This window comes from Chenopodium album, chromosome 20 (genome assembly GCF_948465745.1).
Source record: "Chenopodium album chromosome 20, dcCheAlbu1.1, whole genome shotgun sequence".
NCBI lineage: Eukaryota > Viridiplantae > Streptophyta > Magnoliopsida > Caryophyllales > Amaranthaceae > Chenopodium > Chenopodium album.
Genome location: NC_137853.1, coordinates 40772526 through 40789460, shown reverse-complemented (window position 1 = coordinate 40789460; position 16935 = coordinate 40772526). Strand labels below are relative to the sequence as shown.

Below are 16935 nucleotides of genomic sequence, written 5' to 3'. Positions count from 1 at the left end.
AACTTAAAAATAAAAAATAAAAAATCTTTTAACAAACAATAATTAAAAATCTAGAATTTAGTTTATAATTAAAGGGTAAAGGACGGTGGGGGAACTTGAGCAATAATCATTTGTTGGGTAGCAAGCATCCATTTGCAAATTGCAAAACTAGATCATTATTTTCTGGTCCTATGCCCATGTTACCTACTCGTATACCTCATACTATAGCGTTATTCCAACGCACCGCCCTATTTTTTTTCAAGTCAATCCTAAATTTCATAATAACATTTTTATATTTCAATCACCCACTAAGGTCAAATATAGCTTGGCAGCATCTTATAAGAATTACATCAGCAATTACGAATTACCCTTACCCCGATTAATCACACCTATATTCTAGTAATTAACATAATCCTATCAAAATATTAGAGTTTGGTTTGGTATATTTGTTAATATTGTATTTATGTTAAGTTTATCTTATTAGGAGTTTTTGGCAAGTTATGTATTGTGTATATATATGTGGTTCCAACACAAAACGTATAAAATTTGATATTAGTTATAAGAAAGGAGGACCACAAATTAAGAATTTAACTTTTTTTAATTCCTCGACAACTGTAGAACAGAGTGTCTATTAGACTGTATAGCTTTATTTTCTTATTGTAGGTTAAACAAAATACACTTGGAGAAAGATTAGATTGTACATAGTAATTTTTAGAATTAGTAAGCATATGTGATATACCACATTATTTAGTTAAATTAGAAAAGTTCGCCAATGAAGATTGAAAATTAGGCTTAGGGCCTATTCTCATTGACGGAACTGAGTTGAACTTATTAGAGTTGAGCTGAACTGAACTGAATTGAAATGAATATTTTATAAGAGAAGGAAATTAGGATCTGAACTGAACTTATTAGAGCTGAGCTGAAATGAACTGAACTGAAAATAATCGTATGAGAACAGACCCTTATTATTTGATGTGGTTATCTATTTTACAAATGAAATTTAAAAATATACGTGATACTTCTTTCATCGTATTAAATATTCAAACGGGGTGACCTTTGTATAAGATGAGTAGATTTATTTGTAAAATTATTATGGAAAAAAATAATGAATAAATGAATAATACTTCTTACCAACTTTCATTGTGAATTAATTGGTCAAGTCATCATATTATCCTAGATGAGTTCAACATAAACAAGCAATATAATTGTTCTTTTCCTCTCCCCTTTGCCAACCCTAATCTACATGTCTATGACCATATTCTCTTCATATAATATCTTCTAAACTTGAGCTATTTTTGCTAAACTTATTTTGTTTGTACTTAAATTAAAATTAATTTTTCAGATCAAAATTTATTTTATTAATTTACTATTATATACTTCATCCGTTTTTTTAGATGCAACACACCCTTTAGCTCGGTAATAAAGAAATGTGGGGTTTACATAATATACGAAGTAATAAACTTTAAAATAGGATGAGTGGTTCTTAAGAGTGTAATTTAGTTGGCCATGTGTTTTAAATAAAGGTTATAGTATAATTTTTCCCTAAAGTAACTTTCCTTTCATAGTGTGTTGCACATATTGTGACATTTCCTTTTTAAGAAAGTGTTGCAAGTAAAAGAAAACGGAAGAAGTATTCATTAAAGAGCCAATTTTTAACAGTAACTTGTCTAATTTATTCTTAAGGTAAATTAAACAAGACCTACGTAATTATAGATACCGTTAAAGCGTTAATGGGGTAAGTTGATAACCCTATAAGTCTATAATAAGACATTTCGTTGTTAATAATTCTTCACCAGAAAGAAGAGAACAAAAAGAAAGAACCTTTTTTCAGTCAATTTTTGGTCACTCCACGACACCATAAAATTCTCAATTTATTTTGTTTTCTTTCAACAACCAATTTCCCTCCAGTTTATCACCAATCCTATAAACCCATTTCTCTCTCAATCAATTTTTCTCTCTAAAAATTCGATCTTTCGTGCGATTTTGGTGTTTCTCTTCAATCTAAGCAACTTCATCAACCATGTCTTTCAAAAGGGTATTTACTTTTTTGTGCTAAATCTTCAATTTTTTGCTTTTACTTTCATGGGTAATCTTTGATTTTGCCTCCGATTAAGTATTATTCTCATGATTTGGAGTTGATATTTCTCAATTTTATTTGATTTTTGGTCTGATTAATCATGATTTTGATAATTTTATGCGAAAAAATTTTAGGCTTTGATTCATCGTAATTTTTTTTATTTTAATGCCAAAATTTAATTGAAATACTTCAATTTCAACCATTGACCATTTTGCAAGTACTCCAATTTCTTGTGTTGTCAATTTTGCAGAAAGATGATTTTTTTTTTTTTTTTTTTTTTTTGCTATCGATGTTTGTTATGTGAGTAATTTGTGTAAAAATTAAAAAGCGAATTTGGTTTGACTTTTTTTACCATTCAGTTGAATTTTTTCGCCCAGATTACCAATTTATTTGTTTTTGATTGAAATTTGAGATCTTTGTTAATTCCTGTGAATTTTGAGTGATTGAAATTGACAAGTTTTTCTTTGGTAGTTAATTACACAGTTTAATTTGTGATTAGAATATCAAAGTGTTCTCCAATTTCGCCTCAAAAAAAATAATTCAAAGTGTCATCTATCTTTTACATCACAGAACAATGATATTCGAGTTGATTTTGAAAGCTGAAATTGGGACTTTCAAGTTTTAATGAGAATTCTTACAATTTGTGTTGTCAAGTTTGTATTTTGATGGGGTATGTGCTTTGTTTAGGGTTCATCATGAGGTTTTAAATCTGCTGGCTTATGAAAAAGTTGACTTGATTAGCTATGGGTGATTATTGATGTTGCAAACTGGTGATTTTCGAAGGCGGTTTTGCTAAATTAATTGTTTTCAGTGTTTACGTGTTTATTGTCACCCGCGGCTGAATTGGTTAGCATGCTCTTGAGGAATCAAGTCTAGCTTATTGTTTGGTTTCGCTGCTGTTGGATTTGATAGCAATTAGTCTATTGTTCTTATGGAATTACCTAAGGTTGAGAAAGTCTGATCATAGTTTTGTTTTGTAACAGTCTAACTCTCTGTCTGGATTGTCTATCGCGGACAATAGCAAAGATGCATTCCTGGAACTAAAGAGGAAGAAGGATCATCGCTATGTTGTATTCAAGATTGATGAGAAGAAGAAAGAGGTTGTAGTTGAGAAGACTGGCAATCCAGCCGAAAGCTATGATGATTTTTTGGCTTCCTTACCAGAAAATGACTGTCGATATGCAGTCTTTGACTATGATTTTGTGACATCTGACAATTGCCAAAAGAGCAAGATTTTCTTCTTTGCATGGTTAGCTCTTTGCCTGGTTTTTTTCAAGTTGCATATATCCTCCAATTATTCAATTATTGAAACTGCATCATTTGAATCAATTTTACGAAATATATATAGACTTTTGATCAGTCAAATTGTGATGATACAAGATTGTTGCCCTGGTGATGCTGATTCTATTTCATACTTCGGATGTCAAGTATATATGTTGCTGCTATTATATGTATACACATGAACTCTGGATCTGGATTGATTTGTGAATGTCTGGTTTATTAGTGCTAGCAATTTTCTGGAGTGTAGTGTTAAGCCTTAAACAAGAAATGTGTAGAGATCAGTGGTTGAACCCCCTGGCTTCCATCAGTTCATAACTTAAGCCGCCTTGGGTTCAAGGCTCCTTTCCCCCTTCCCCTGACAATTTTTCCTCACTAGCCACCTTCCACAGGCCACCTTGAGATAGGGGTTCGTTGAGGGGGTAATTATGCACCTGTCCTGGAAAAGTACTGTTAAGCTATAATTCTATCAGATACTGCATAGTTTGTTTAAGTTGATTTATTACGTATGATTGATTTGGCCCGGATAAACTGTTTTTGTACCCAACAGATTCATCAGAATCATGACCTCTAATCTACTGATTTTGAAGTTTTATGCTCAAGCTTTGACATACATTGCCATTTCTTCTAGAAATTGTCTATTTGCCAAACCAGTTAGCCAACTACTATCAGACAATTAGTTCAGGTTATTCTTTTTATTGATTCATTGATTGTCGAGAAGCAGAAGTGCAGATCTTCTGATTTTGACTTTTCAGAAGATATTTTGTAGCATGATCATTTACATTTTTTGTCTCATTTGTAGGGCTCCTTCAACCTCTCGTATACGCGCCAAGATGCTGTACGCCACATCAAAGGAGAACTTTAAGCATGAGCTTGATGGTGTACATTATGAAATTCAGGCTACTGACCCTTCGGAGATGGATCTTGAAGTGCTCAAAGATCGTGCACATTAATCATTTAATATTTTTAAAGAGATAATTCTTTCTGATGAAGGAAAAACTCGAAAACAGAAGGTCTGACCCTTGATGCTTATAGGCTGTTGCTGTTGTGACATATATACTGTTGTTAGCCTGTATTGCTTGTCAGACAAGGGCAAGTTTACTGACTTGTAAACAATTGATGATCTAACTCTTGGAAGTTATAAATGTTGTTACTCCAGTAATCCAGTTTGTTATGCATTGATTGGGTCATCAACTATTCACAGTAGCAAAATTTTAAGTACTCCGTAGTTTATAACTCTTCACCGCGGGAAGAGCTGATTATCAGCTCAACCTCATCAGCTCAACCCAACTCGAGTCAGATCAGAGTATCAGACTAATTATGAGGTGGTGGTTGGCCTTGGGTAGACTTCTTATTTTACTATCTCATCAGGACTGTTTTGGTCAGGTAAGATTTTCCTGGTATTGGACTGACAGCTTTCAGTCTTATCCCTCCATCCTCGGTATGAAACTGGCCAACTCTTTGTGTCTCGAATCAAGGGTGATTGATGATGCTTTAGGTTCTATATCCACAATTCGACACCACCCTTTTGGCAAACTTAGAGCTTCAAATGCTTCTTTCTTGAGCAGTACAAGAATTGCTGCAGTTCTTCATTATAACAGAGTAAACCTAGTAGTAATGTCTCTGAATCATCTTATGAGGTTGTTAAGATTGTTTTCTCGGTTTACAATTGGTAATAAATGTGAAGTAATTTTTATTTTCTATGGTGCTCGAAATGCTTCTAACCCATAAGCAATTAATTGCTGATGAATAAACTTGATTTTTAGCAAGAACATAGCCGCATATCAGATACTCCTGCCTTTGTCACTGCTAATTGAAACCAGCTAGGTAACAAATGTTCTATCACTTGATTTTGTTTTTCATTCTTCTTGTTAATATAATTTTTAAGGCAGTAAGAGATTTCCTTGGCTCTTCTTTACAAATAGCCATTTAAACCTTGGAAGTTCTGAACTGAAAAAAACAGCAAACCTGATAGCGAAACTCATCACTATTTCAAGATCAGCACATTGAACCAGTATCTGTAAGTTGCAATGGCTGATGTTATAAAACAAACAAGGCAATGATTTGCAGCCCCTGTTCCAACAAACCAAACACGATAGATTCCTTCACAACCTACTTAAACACTTATCACAATTTATGCAACAATGTAGCACACTCAACACAACTAATGTCTTAGAGAAACTAGTACCTGAGAAATAAGAAAGAAACACTGATCACACTACAGCAGACATTGGAAAACTGTTCTTAAACTACACTAGAAATTCCAAACAAACTCAAACTATGGATGGTTCTTCTTCCTGATCATCTTCATTTTCCCGCGAAATTTCTTCTAAAGATTTCCCCTTCGCCTCAGGCACCAAGAAGGTAAAGAACAGCCCTAGTAAGTTGATCACACCTAGAACAATGAGCGAGTTTTTCACACCAATACCTGGAGGGTAGCCTTGGTCTGTCTTCTTTGGGTCAGTATTCTGAGCCAAGTATAAGAACCCAAATGCGCCAACTATGGCACCTGCCTTCCCAGCGGCAGCTGATATCCCATGACAAGTGGATCTTAGCCGCGCAGGGAAGATCTCTGCAGGGACCACAAATGTGGTAGCATTGGGACCAAAGTTGGCAAAGAAGAAGGTTAAGGCATACATCACAACGAACCCAATCCTGTTCTCCGGGTGAGTCCAATGGTCGTAAGGAATCGCGAGTGCAAACATGAACACTGTCATCATAGCAAACCCCAAAATTTGGATAACAAACCGCCCAATCCTATCAATGAGGAAGACAGTGAACCAGTATCCAGGAACAGTACTACATAACGCGATCAAAGTCTGAGCTCGAGCAATCTTATACACCTCTTGGATCGCGTTCATTGATTTAGCAGCAGGGATCCACCCCACAGCACTAAAGATATCCTTCTGAAAAAGATTCTGACTGTAAAACGCAATGTCAAGTAAGAACCAGGTACTAGCAGTTCCTAGTAAGTGCAAACCATGACGTCGAGCAAATTCCTTGGAGAACAAACCCCAAGCGGTCTTTGTCCCCAACTTCTCCACCCCTTGAGGCTGCTCCTCTTCGATCTCCTGATTCAATACCTTCCCCATATCAGCAGCCGCCTGCTTAGTATTCTTTGCAACCAGCGCGGTATACCTTGCAGTCTCAGGCATCTTCATTCGCCAGTAGTATGTCATAAGTGCTGGTAGTGCTCCAACCATTAGTATGATCCTCCAGACGAAGTCTGCTTGTGGGATTGTGGACTTAATTGGATCGTCTTCATACGATGGAGCTGGAAACCTATGACATATATAACAACCATTTTCAAGTCAGATTGATTAGATACTTTCTTATGTACTATAATATACTTTCTTACAAGTTTATCAGCAATCTTTTTACGAAAATTTTTGTTTATCAGCAGACTGATGTAAATGTGTACAAGTATACGTACCTAGCATCGAATGCAGCAGAGATTAAAATTGCGAACACACCACCAGAAAGGATCCCGAACCCCTGCATAGCAAACACGGCTGCAATGAACGCCCCACGAGTCTTCTTATTAGCATACTCGGACATGATGGTGGCGGACAAGGGGTAATCCCCACCAATCCCAAACCCAAGCCAAAACCGAAAGAAGCAAAGTGTGGCCATCACAGAATTCGGGTTACTCCCAAAGGAGAGACCCGAGGCCACAGAGCAAAGACACATGAGCATTAGTGTTAGTCCATAGACCTTTTTTCGGCCCAGCTTGTCACCGAGCCAGCCAAAGAAGAGTTGCCCGGCTAGAGTCCCCACTAAGGCCACCCCATTGATTGCCGAGGAGTATCTAGGAGGTAACGTGCCCGGCTTCTCTGAGCCGGGCACGTGAAAATAAACCCGTCCTAGGAGCTTTGTCACTAGGGATATACAGAACAAGTCGTAGGCGTCCGTAAAGAAGCCCATCCCTGCTATGACAATCGCCGTAAAATGGTACCATTGTGTCTTGGCTACGTCTAAGGCATTTAGGACATGTAACTGATCCTTAGCCATGACACTTAAAACAAGTTTTCACCTGAAAAAAAAAATCCAATGATTAATTTTTAGTTATAGAACACAAACACGCATGTGTATATATAATACATAACATACATTGTACACAGACGAATAGTTAAATTCATTTCATACGACATAATACACACTATACACTCAAATGTAACATGAAAACCGTTAATTCATGACTTTGAAAAAGTGGAGTATAGATTAATTGATAAAAAGTTTTGTTATCAGTGTTCTAGAAAAGGTTGGATATATACTTTTCATGTATCAGAAGCTTAATTTTTCATAAAGTGTAAGTAAGTACTCGTGAGAATATCAAAACATGGCCTACTACTTTTCTTATTCGTGTGCTCCCACATGGAACAAAATAAGCCAAATACGAACAAATTCTGTTAGCTAGGCATAAATTTGATGATTTGTTACGTATAGAATATAAATCTAACCTATCTTATGATAGTGATGATTTTTCATAACATTATACGAGTACGACACTAAAATTCATTGTTATTATCTTGATTTCATGATCAATAGGTGAGATTATGGATGAAGTATAAATTTTTAATATTATTGTGATTTCATGATCAATAGGTGAGATTGTACATGCATGTTTAATACTTCAGTTAAAAGGCTCGAAACTCAAAACACCTTCATATAACCAACGTTAGTAATACCTAATTAAGATTGATCATGCAGATCATAATTTTGAAAAAACACTTGTGAATCAAATCAAAACAATTATTTAAAAAAAAAAAAACAATAAGTATTATTTGATCCTTAAAATGCACAATGAAATATCTCAATCTTCATTCTCCCAAATAATTGGAAACTTCATATACTTGTACTTATATAAACACATTATTCATTTGTCACATCACAATATTTCATGTAGCGACAAATCAAAGATCTCATATTTTAACAAAAAAAATTAACATATCATCATATATATTAAACAATTCAGTATAATACAATATAATAATAAATCAACGAGTAATTCTACAAATCATTTAGAGTATAAAAATGACAAAATTAATAAATAAACATACATACCTGAATTAAATTTGTCAGTTTAAGGTTGCTGACGTACAGTTTCCAAATAGTCTGACAAAAATAATTAAGTGAAGAAAAATAACAAAAGAAGGGGTTAGATCCTTAAAATAATGTGTTGTTTTTCTTTGGGTTTAGTTTAAAACCAATTTGTTTGATTTATGTGATGGGGAAAAAAGATGGGAGAAAAGAACAACACAAAGATGTATATTTATATAAGAGATAATAGTTGCCAAATTTCAGGGCTTAATTAACAACTTCAAATGGGATCTTCCACTTAGAGTTTAAAGGATATTCCCTTCTTTCTCGTTCTTATTAGTCAACCTAATTAAGTTACTTCCTAATGCTACGCTGTCTCTCTTTCTTTCCTTTTCACTCATGTATTTTTCCACTTTTTCGTCACATCTTATGATCAATTGAACAAGTGAAATATTGTTTATATCGTACATTCGTACTCATAAAGTCATAAGTTTTATTCAGTAAAAATAAAAAAGGTTTAATTTTGGAGGGTCTATTATTTAGTACACGGTCTTATGTTCATGTGTATCACATATGTTGTCTTAAGAATTAGACCAGACGTACGTATAAGACCTAATAGATACATATAGGTCGATGAATACGGTCAAAAATCTTGATGTGTTTGTAAGTGAAATTATTACTTTTATTATTATGGTGATTTTGTACCGTCTTTAGTGGCAGAAAAGAGATTGTTTGTTTTGGTAGATAATGTGAAGTTTGTTGCAAAGTTAGGAAATAGGGATAAAATAATGAATGCTGGAGCATCTGAAAGGAATAAACTCTTCCAGTTTGGTTATTGCTGTAATTTCTTTAATTGCGTTCATAATGTGAGGGGGAGATTGAGAGGGTAAAAGAGAGGCTAACAACGTGACATGTCACACTAAAATATTATAAAGGGATCTGAACAAAAGAAAAATAAATGCCATGTCACGTTAAGTAGCAAAAATATCACTTAATTTTCTAAATTTTGCCAAAATTTTTATTAGTACAAGTAATTAGTAATTAAAATTGTTACTTTAATTGTTTCAAAAAAAAAATTGACCTTTGATACCTTATAAACTCTTATCAAAATTTATTTTAAATCATTTTTTCGAACATTTTAGGCTTTCAACCTTCATATGACAAGTGTTTCAAATCTTGTGTCCCGTAGTTGTGTGCATTTCATGTACCATTAAATCCAATTGGTCTCGCCTCAATTAATCTATTTTCTGCAGTATCATTCTTCTTAGCTAATGCAAGTATACAATAATATATATATACTTTGTATATGCTTTTTCTGTTCTTTTTAGTTGACACATTTTTATTTTTGGCTCTACTTACAAACTTCTAATGTATTTACAGTAATGTAGTTCTACGAGTAATACATATTATAGATAGTATGTATACAATATGTAATTAACCTTGAACAAATAATCGGAACGTTATTGTTGCATTGCATACTTTATTTCATGTCTTCGTATTACTACGTATATGTATCTCTCTCCATTTAGAAAAAATCAATTTGAATCCATGTGACTCCCATAAGTTTTGTGGACTATTTCAATACTGTATATCATTAGCCCCAAACTCAAAGGCCAAAATCAAAAGTTGAGCTTCCTAGATCAATCTAAATGTAAAATAAAAGAGAAAATAATTTTCTCTTATTTTTTAACCAATCAATACTTTAAGTAATCATATACATATCATTATGATTTCTTTGAACTTTCAAAACACTAATATAAGTATTTGGCCATTGATATAGTGCGTACATTAATCTTTTGTTAAACGTTTTTTTTTTTTTTTTTTTGAGGGAATTTTATACTTTTCAACAACAATTATTAGATAGTGGGAGTTCGAGGAAGCTCCTTCAAAAGGCCATTCTTCACCATTTTTCATGTTTGTAGTTGGACCAACATATATTTTAATGATTTTGCTAAGGATAGTGCTTTCTTTTTGGTGCGGTCCATTTTGATGGCCCAATTAATACACTCCGTATTATTCAATTTTTGCCATAGAATTAGAAATTTAAGTTCCAAAAAAAAAAAAAAAAAAAGTTTTAGGACCTATTCACATTTACTGAAGTGAGCTGAACTGAACTGAACTAAATTAATTGGAGTTGAACTGAACTGAACTGAACAAAATTGATTGGAGCTGAACTGAACTGAACTGAATTGAGCTGAAATGAATATTTTATGAGAGAGGGAAATTAAGAGCTGAACTGAACTGAACTGATTAGAGCTGAACTGAACTGAACTGAACTGATTGAAGCTGAACTGAACTGAACTGAAATTAAGTAAATGTGAACAGACCCTTATACTCCGTATAATTTTAGTTTACAGCTAAAATAAGTTAAATTAAAGTATGATAATCCAGTACAAAAATAAGTTAAAGTATGATAAAATTGAATATTGATTATTTTGAGATTATTTGTTGTACGTTTACTATGCACAATACATTATTTTATTTTATTTTGTAGACTTTTCTAGCCAAATTCTACTAAATTTGTCTTCAATGTTTGAAGAATGAACACTTTAAGCATGCAGTGTTAATTTGTCTGTACAATCTTAATCCTCCTTGACATTTTGACTTCAAAATCATGTTACAATTTTATTTGCTTGAATATTTGAATATATAGCCATTGTTATATTAGAACTTATTAATTGATTATCATAACATATATAATGATTTGCACCAAAAAAAAAAAAGAATATATATAAATATATAATTAATGAAAGAAAGATGATATGACGTATAATTTTAGGCATTGAATTCAAGATGGTTTACAAGTTTGCAGCTCTATTAGACTATTATCCTTCCCATTGTCTTGCTTCAAAGCTTACGATACACACGGAGTTTGAGCTCTAAGACTTCGATCAGTCTAGGATTCCTTGCAATAGGATCTAACCTAAGCCCATTTTTTTTTAAAAAAAAAAAAAGAAAAAAAAAACTTTACAGGATAACATCTAATAACAATAAATCATAAATACGAATGATATAGATATAATAATAATAAAATTCAATCACATATATTAACTACCAGTCTACCACCCAAAATTATAACTAACTAAACTAGTTGGCATTTAATTAATCGGCAAAACGTTACCATCTTTCAATTTCAATATCTATGTAATTGCATCAGCAGTCTCTAGTCGTTCTCTAGTCTCACCATGCATAAGTCTTTCTTTGGTCAATTGAGTACCGTCCAAGTTTTTCTTTGATAAGTGAGATCACTTCTTATGCAAATGCAAGTAATTGAGTGGACAAGGATAACTGACCGGGCCATAACAATTGTAAAATTGGGCCCTACAATTATGAACCAACTCGGAAAGTCTTGTGAATATTGGCCCAAAGATTTGACATATTTACTTTGAGGTTTTTTTTTTTTTTTTTTTTCCTTTTCTTTTTTGAAAATGAAAGATACACAACAAATTAAAGCGTTAGGGTCTGTTCTCATTGACTGAACTCAGCTGAACTGAACTAAACTAAATATTTTATAAGATTAGGAAATTAGGAGCTGAACTGAACTAAATTGAATTGAATTGAGCTGAACTGAGCTGAACTGGACTGAACTGAGCTGAACTGAACTGAACTGAACTGAATTCAACGTAAGAGAACAGGCCCTTAGTCTTTTTTTCAAGATTTAGAGCCTAAATTTGATGCTTGTTTTAGTTTTTGTGATAGAATTTTATCTAAAATACTTTTCTACTTTTCAACAGCGTTATGAAAAATTAGCTGAGAATTTAGAGATTGCACATATATTCATTGTAAATATTGCATCACATGAACATTCCTAAGAATTAATTTAGACCATTTATGTACATCATGGCACAAAAGTTGTTTTCAATTAAAAAATATAAATTTTAATATTCCCTTCAATTTATATTTCCTGCTCACTCAGTTCCCTTTTGTTTGCATCATGGGCCGTAAGAGTTTTTTGGGTCAAATGGTGCAAACAATGAGGAACATAGGGGTCCATTTCATTAACTAGTGTTGATGGTGGTTCCAGTGGAGTTACATGTATAAATTTTGTTAGTAAAAAGTAAATGTCCAAGGAGCAAAAGAAAACAATGTACAAATCCAAATAAGAAGAAGAAGAAGGAATGGATTAAAATGCCGTATGAGTAAATATTGCTTGTCAATTGAAGACATGTGTATAGACTAACAAATTCATAACATGTAATCATAACTTTAGCTCACTAAACACTGTACACGACCTATTATTTAGAGACAGCTAACAACATCTTAAACACGTGATTATTATAAAGTAAATATTATGATTAACACATTGGTCTTACTTTTAGGCACATGTGTTCATGAAATCACGAGACATAATGAACATGCATGCTTCAACCAATTTTAGCAATTACCATGTGTTTTAGAACTCTTACATGCTATTGGCACATATTTATCCACAAAATCCAAAATACATGCTCAAAGTTATTAAATTCTTTTTTGTTTATTACGTATCAATTATAAATATTACTCGTACAAAAAATCCAGTTGTATCAAAGGAATCATACGTAAATAGTTAATTATACCTTTCAATAAAATAAAATTCTTAGATTTATTAAAACCAATTAGAAATAGTTCTATGGATAATACAACAACTACTACTACATGAACCTCCATTCTCCATATTTACAAAAGAAACCAAGGGGATAAAGTGATAAACTAATAACAAGCACATTCTTTTTTTTCTTAGAAAACCTCTTAAAAAATTAAGGAAAAAGTGGGAGAAGTTAATAATAATTTATACTTTTACAACTCCCTTGTTTTTTCCCCTGTTTTTTCCCCTGTTTTTAGGGGACAAGAAACAGAGCACCCAAAACTGTAACACTGCTTTTGTTCTTTTTCACTTAAGAACAACTCAATAATTGTTCCAAATAATCAGCTCCTAAATCTTCAAAAACCACCATATTTGTATAACCATGATTAGAAGAATAAGTATTAGTTTGATTCTTCACTTTTCTTTCTCTTTTCCTACTATTATTTCCCATTGATTTTCTATTCATCAAGTGTTTTCTTTTCAATGCAATAACAGGGGAAGTAGAGTAATCTTTGTTGTCCTCATCAAATTCACCATTCTCTCTTTTCATTTCCTTCAATGATTCTCTAACTATCTCCACCGGAAAGTTGAGCACCGCCATCGGCCCCCTCATCGCGAATGCCGCTTGATCATAGGCCAAGGCGGCTGCCTCCGCATTGTCAAACGTGCCTAGCCAGACTCGAACACCGTTTCGTGTCGAGTCCCTAATCTCCGCCGCATACTTCCCCCACGGCCGCCTCCTCACCCCTCTATAGGACCTCTTTTCCACCTCCGTGGGCCCCACGTCACCTTGAGAGAATGATGACGTGGCGGAGTTGGTTGAAGCAGGGGAAGCGGGATTTGTTTCAGCCCGATTCCCCTGCTGTGTGCCTTGCTCTGATAACATGTTAAATAAGGCGATCTCATCAGAGTCGTTTATATTAAATGGGAGCTGAGGAAGTGTAACGGAATTGTAAGTAGACCAAAACTCGTCCCAAGGGAAGGAGTCTGATGATCCGACGGAGCCGGATGAATCCGACTCCGACGGAGTTGATTGAGGGTGGTGGTGGTGGTGGTAATAGTTTTGAGTTTGGTGTGTAGAGAAAGATGAATTAAAAAAAGAATTATCCATCTTGAAGTTGAAAGTTTAAGGCTTAAAAGAGTTTTATGAACACTCACCAATTGGAAAATTTTGATTCACGTTCCCACCTTATTTATACCCCTTAAAATAGTGGACCAAAATATTATGACATATCCATATAGTATAAGGAAAAGTAAGGTAATGCTAGTATAACTGTATAATAATGTCAAAACAAGGGTTTACTAGATTTTATTGATGTAAAATAATGTGAGTGTGACACATTCTGAATTATGGGCAAAGGAGGATGTCCTAGAATTATTAACAATATTTTGGATAGATTTTATAGGAATATAAAATAATTTTTTAATGTTTGATGCTTTTTTATTTTTGCTTTTGGTATGTGTAGTTGATGTTTTGTGAGACTTGACAAGAGACCAAATTTTGAATGGATTTTAAGGTGAATTTTTTTAAGCACGTGGGTCAATGGTTGCCCCGGCGGCGTGGTCAAGGTAGGATAGCATTCAAGGTGATGTCATTTATCTTCTTAATATTTATTTATAATATTAAATTATAATATAAAGTTTGGATTTATTTGTGTCTTTTTCTAATGGGACCTTGTAGCATGGTCTTGTTTAGTTATTGAATGAAATAATGGACAAACTATTCATAGTCAATGAAATTGGAATATTATTTATGTGTTAACTTCTTGTTAAAGGGTTACATTAGCAAGTTCCATGTGGAAAGAGCTCAACTATGAATCTATATTGGGTTTTTTTTTTTTTTCATCTCCCTGCTATGAATCTATATTGGTAATAGTAACAATCTATTGCTTAAAATGATTAGTAAAAATTTATTTAAATTATTAATTATGATACGAATTGTAATTTTATACTGCTAAAATAAAACAATAACAAATCAATAAAAGTCAACTTTAATGAGTAATAGTAACAATCGGGTGAATAAAAGTGTGTAATAGGTTACTTACTTACTTTGTGCCTATAAAAAACTATGGAGTAAAATTATAAATTTCCATAGCACCTTCTAACCCTTGTTGGATTTTCTTATAACTGTTTTAAAATCTAATTGTTCGGTTGATAAAAAACTATGAAATATATACTTTGTAATATTTTAAAAGTAAAAGAGGAGCTTTAACTCGGTTGCTGTTTTTATAACTAGTTGTAGTTGAGGAGCTCTAACTCGGTTGATGTTTTTATAACTAGTTGTAATTAAAGAGTTAGTTGCCGACGATAATAATTATGGAGTACTCCATAGTGTAAGTGTGTAACTACTTGTATAGGCAATGTAGCTTACTGGGGTCTAGAAAGGAAGCCGCATACGAGGTTTCATGTGAAAAAACATTCCAAAATTCCTTAAATGGCAGGCATACGTAAGGGTATTGCTTAGCCTAAGCATCATCAAATATGTACAAATAATACAGAAAATGACATCTATCGATTAAGATTTCACCTCAACACCAAGCCAAATTTCTTTGACAAAAAACACCAAAGCCAATTTTGAAATGATGACATTAGGGACACAAACTAACTACAAACATTGCACATCACAATTAAAGCATTTAGATAATGTTACATCTAATAAAAATTATTGCTCCCCCTTTTTATAGGATATGTTAGATGTATGCATACATTATTCACCAATAATAATCATTTCTTAGGGAAGTTAGTTTAAGTTTTTATACTACTATTATGAAATCGATCATATATACTAAGGACTGTGTGAGACGAGTAAACATAAAAGTATGTATTAATTAGTTTTCAGTATGAGATAGATCTATAATATAAGTAACCCAGTTTGAGATTAGATTAATATTTTTTATGGGTACATAGCTGATTAAATTAGTGTTTTAAAATAAATTAATATGAACCGGCTAAATTTCCAAAGAAGAAGAGAGATATAAGATAGGGTATTACATGTCTACATAACCCTCAACTAACTATGACTCTAAAATCGTTTAGAGAGATTTTTATTGAGTAACAAAGAAATTAGTGTAAGCCAAATGTAACATGATGAAGCTCCAAAATACCAGTCAATGGTACTAGCCCTACTAGGATTATGAACGCATATGATAATTTATTATTAGTTGACCATTATATTGAGGGAGAAAACTATCTATTTATTTATAAGCATAAAGCTAAGCTAGTATGTTATTATTATTATTATTATTATTATTATTATTACTCTTATACTCCCTCCGTTTTTGTAAGTTTACATTTATATATACTCCTCTGTTTAATTGCTATGACCCATTCCTGTATTATAGAATAGGGATCGAGAGTAGCATACAAAATCCCAAACACCATACACATGTAACTTGCTACATAGTACTACTCATCAAATCAATACACCTTCCAACTAAAATCTTCAATGCATCTCATGATCACATTCAATAATTCACTTAATTTTTTTTCCTCCTTTTTCACAATTTTGATTATAACACAAACATCTTTATTTTTTTCAATGGCATAGTATACATAATACTATAATCTTATTTTATATTTTTAGGGACAAAAAAAAAAAAAAAAAAAAAAAAAAAAAAAAAAAAATAGAATAAGAAAACTTCTAGAAGGAAGAGAATGAAATCGCATGCCAAAACTTAACGCTCAACCACCTATGGATGCTAGCAATTAGTTGCATTTGTTTATTACTAAATCATTTCATCATTATAGAAAGGTCAATACTCAATATATATAATGGCCTCCTTTTAATTCACCAACTTAATTTGATTTTTAATATTAAATTAATAACAATATTCTCAAATTAATTCTACTACTACCATTATTGCTCTTAGTTTAGATGGTAGAACAAACCAATTTGCTATATATGAAGTATGATTTAACGTTGAAAGGTAAAGGTTCATGCATTCACCCCTCAATATAATTTTTTATATTTTATTTTTGAAAAAAAGAGAAAAGGAAA

At 32.7% G+C, this 16935-nt stretch overlaps 2 protein-coding genes and 1 pseudogene across 2 annotated transcripts; 1 reads left to right on the top strand and 2 right to left on the bottom strand.

The window, feature by feature from the left end:
• Positions 1–1787: 1787 nt before the first annotated feature.
• Positions 1788–4496, top strand: LOC145598035 (actin-depolymerizing factor-like). Its single transcript, XM_081654324.1, has 3 exons — positions 1788–2014; positions 3040–3305; positions 4137–4496. The coding sequence occupies exons 1-3, from the start codon at positions 2000–2002 to the stop codon at positions 4285–4287; spliced, it is 432 nt and encodes a 143-aa protein (XP_081510450.1). The 5' UTR covers positions 1788–1999; the 3' UTR covers positions 4288–4496.
• An 879-nt stretch (positions 4497–5375) lies between these two features.
• Positions 5376–8582, bottom strand: LOC145597586 (putative inorganic phosphate transporter 1-7). The gene is made up of 3 exons (XM_081653785.1): positions 8399–8582; positions 6768–7367; positions 5376–6616 (listed from the first exon to the last, which is right to left on the bottom strand). Exons 2-3 carry the CDS (start codon positions 7343–7345, stop codon positions 5608–5610), a joined length of 1587 nt encoding a protein of 528 aa, XP_081509911.1. The 5' UTR covers positions 7346–7367; positions 8399–8582; the 3' UTR covers positions 5376–5607.
• A 4355-nt stretch (positions 8583–12937) lies between these two features.
• LOC145598566 (ethylene-response factor C3 pseudogene) lies at positions 12938–14087 on the bottom strand (annotated as a pseudogene).
• Between the last annotated feature and the right edge of the window lie 2848 nt (positions 14088–16935).

Excerpts from the sequence above, each read along its gene's own strand:
- LOC145598035 (XM_081654324.1), top strand. Across the intron at positions 3,306-4,136 it reads AAGATTTTCTTCTTTGCATG|GGCTCCTTCAACCTCTCGTA; the intron begins GTTAGCTCTTTG and ends TCTCATTTGTAG.
- LOC145597586 (XM_081653785.1), bottom strand. The coding sequence starts at position 7,345 with ATGGCTAAGGATCAGTTACATGTCCTAAATGCCTTAGACGTAGCCAAG. Across the intron at positions 6,617-6,767 it reads TCTGCTGCATTCGATGCTAG|GTTTCCAGCTCCATCGTATG; the intron begins GTACGTATACTT and ends TATATGTCATAG.